The sequence below is a fragment of the Alligator sinensis genome, unplaced genomic scaffold (genome assembly GCF_000455745.1).
Source record: "Alligator sinensis unplaced genomic scaffold, ASM45574v1 scaffold781_1, whole genome shotgun sequence".
In the NCBI taxonomy this organism is placed as follows: domain Eukaryota; kingdom Metazoa; phylum Chordata; order Crocodylia; family Alligatoridae; genus Alligator; species Alligator sinensis.
Window position 1 is genome coordinate 5,147,390 of NW_005841845.1, and position 2,579 is coordinate 5,149,968.

The 2,579-nt window shown below is 48.7% G+C and overlaps 1 protein-coding gene across 1 annotated transcript in view; it reads right to left on the reverse strand.

Moving 5' to 3' along the window:
• KDM4A (lysine demethylase 4A) overlaps positions 1-2,579 on the reverse strand; it is a 30,589-nt gene that overhangs the window by 5,883 nt on the left and 22,127 nt on the right. Inside the window, 3 exon segments of the mRNA XM_014521396.2 lie at positions 1-22; positions 959-1,129; positions 1,903-2,091. The exon segment at positions 1-22 is cut by the window's left edge and continues 20 nt beyond it. Coding sequence (XP_014376882.1) covers positions 1-22; positions 959-1,129; positions 1,903-2,091 — 382 coding nt within the window.

A 2,579-nucleotide genomic window follows, 5' to 3' on the forward strand; every position in this document is an offset into this window, starting at 1 on the left:
CCAGCTGCAGACAGTTCCGACTCTTGACAGCACAAGGGGTAAGTTTGGAGGAAGGGAGAAGTCAGATGTGAGCAGCCTGTTTTGAAGGTGGCTTCTTGCCTTCCTTAGGTCCAAGCTGCACCTTCAGTTGCAGCCATGCAAGTACACCACCATGCCTTTAGTTACCCCTACTCCCAGCCCTGTGCAACCACCACAATATTGTGGTGCAGAGGCACCTTTCCAGAGCACCCAAGGCACAGGGGATGCAAACTGGTCTTGTGAGAAGCCCAAGATCACTGTTCATTTTATTGCTGAAGCTTTAGCTACAACGAACAAATGACCAGTAAGATATAGCTTATAGGTCATAGGAGCAGCTACATCTTCCTGGCTCTGTATATATAGGGAACCCCTGCAGCCTGGTATAGCACTGACATTAAAGACAGCAGCTAAACAAGGGCTAGCAAGAGGAAAAAAGAGCTCCTAAGTCAGAAAGAAGGAAAAAAAAGCACCTTGAAACCAAAATATTATGTTAGGCAGTGTGGGGCAGGTCTAAATGAGTAGTCTAAAGCAGCATGTCTCAACCTGTGGGACACGACCCAAAAGCAGGTTGCAAGAATACATGAGAGGGTCGTGAACAAAGTTTAAAAATGGATTCACCTTTAAAGAAAAATGTGGCAGAGTTCCAGCCTGCAAGGGGCTGCCTGGGGTCCCCCCTCCCCCACACAGTGGGGGGCTGGGGGCAGGGGCCAGCGGGTCAGGAGTGGCCATTGATGGTTACAAACAGGTCCTGGTACAAAAGAGGTTGAGAACCAGTGGCCTAAATCTCCATTCCTCCTCTCAGAGGGGAGCACTTCCTACTCCAGGTGTCATCGAGTCCCGTACGGCTCTGAACACGTTTGTTCCTACAGCGGAAATGTACAGAACGTTCTGCTGCACCACGCGCCCTCTGGCGGAGCAGCCTTCTCACTGCACAACATACCACAATGTCCTCTGGATAGAGGTTGTCGCTGAACGAGCCGTCATCAAAGTTGACTTCATAGAAGGTTTCCTTTGTTAGGCTGACCACTTCACACTGATAGAAGCGGCCGTTCTTGTGCTTGCTGATGACTATCTGCCCAGGCGAGAGATCCTGCAGAGCTGCCTTTGCTCGCTGGGAAGAGGAAAGTTCTTGTTATACAGCTGATGTGAAGGACAGGGCTTTGGGGCACAGAACTCAGGCCTTCCCAGGGAAGCCACTGAATTATGTTGCTGTTATGCAACTGCTTATGCCCATTCACAATTTGAAAGAATTTCATGCGCTTGTTTGAAAGTTTCCCTCCAGCATTTTAAATATTTACAACTAACCCATTTTCTGCAACCGCCGCAAGAGTTTGGAATGTAACTTAGGCTGTGCAGAGTTAACAAGCGCTCGCTCTTCAGAGCAAATTCCTCACAGTTTGGGGACCTGAGAGTTGCCTCCCCTTATGGAATGTGGCAGCTTTGTCTGTCAGGAAGGTTGCACGAAAACATTACACAGTGATCATCAAAAGCTGATATTTAAGCCCTTGCAAAGTCTGCTGGGATCCCGGTACCGGCTCTGTACAAATATCACACGTTACCCAAACACAACATTAGCTATGCCTTTTCACAGCACCACTGGAAGGAAGGCGTCATGTAACACTGACGCAGGAGAGAGGCGGCCTGCCTGAAGCCATGCGGAGTTGGTAGCATGGCAGAGGTCATAACTCATGAGTTCCTGTCAGGAGACAAGGAGCCACAATCTTTAGGGTATGTTGGACACATGGACCAGGAATCAGATGACAAGTCTGCAATGGAAATCGCACAAGCCAAAGCTTCTCAGGGCCCCCTGAGATACTGGCCTGCTCTGAGACGATATCTCGTTGCCCCCCCACCCCACTCTCTGCCCCCCCACATATATCTCACCTCTGCCTGGGATGGAATCTTATGCCGAAAGCAAGTAATGAAGACAACAAATGGCCAGTCATCAGGCTGCATCATAACTCCGGCTGCTTGAGCACAGCTAACGTGAAAGGACGTAGGACACCGACCATGGGAGCACTGCACACAGCAGCCAGCAATTCTCTTCCTCCGCTTCTTACAGAAGATGCATTTCTGCAGACAGGAAACTAGGGATTACTAGGGATGGCAAGGGCTTTCCCCCAGCAAAGGCCTGTTGCCAAGAGTGTAATCCACCTTCTTTGGGACTAGGTACCCTCAAATTTCAAAGATTCACCTTGATCCAGGAGAGACAGGCATTTGTTCTTGTAGCGGGTGAACCGAGTTACGCTAAGGCTCTTAGCCATAGTCTAGGCCTTCCTGGAACTAAGCAATAAAATTGTAGAGAGTGCCTTATAAGGCAATGGAAAAAGTGAGTGCTGTAACTAGTATGGTGGGTGAACCAGGTACAGTTTCCCTAAAAGGAAATGAAACCAAAACCTGAATAGGGTTGGAGTACCTTATCTAAAAAGATGAGGTAAGGAACTTGAGGATTGGACAATTTGGGATGAGAAGTTACTAAGGTAATGGACAAGCAAAGGAACAGCTGTGTTCATGCTGTTACTCTGAGGAGACAGGGGCAGTTGTAGAATTTCTGCTTGATC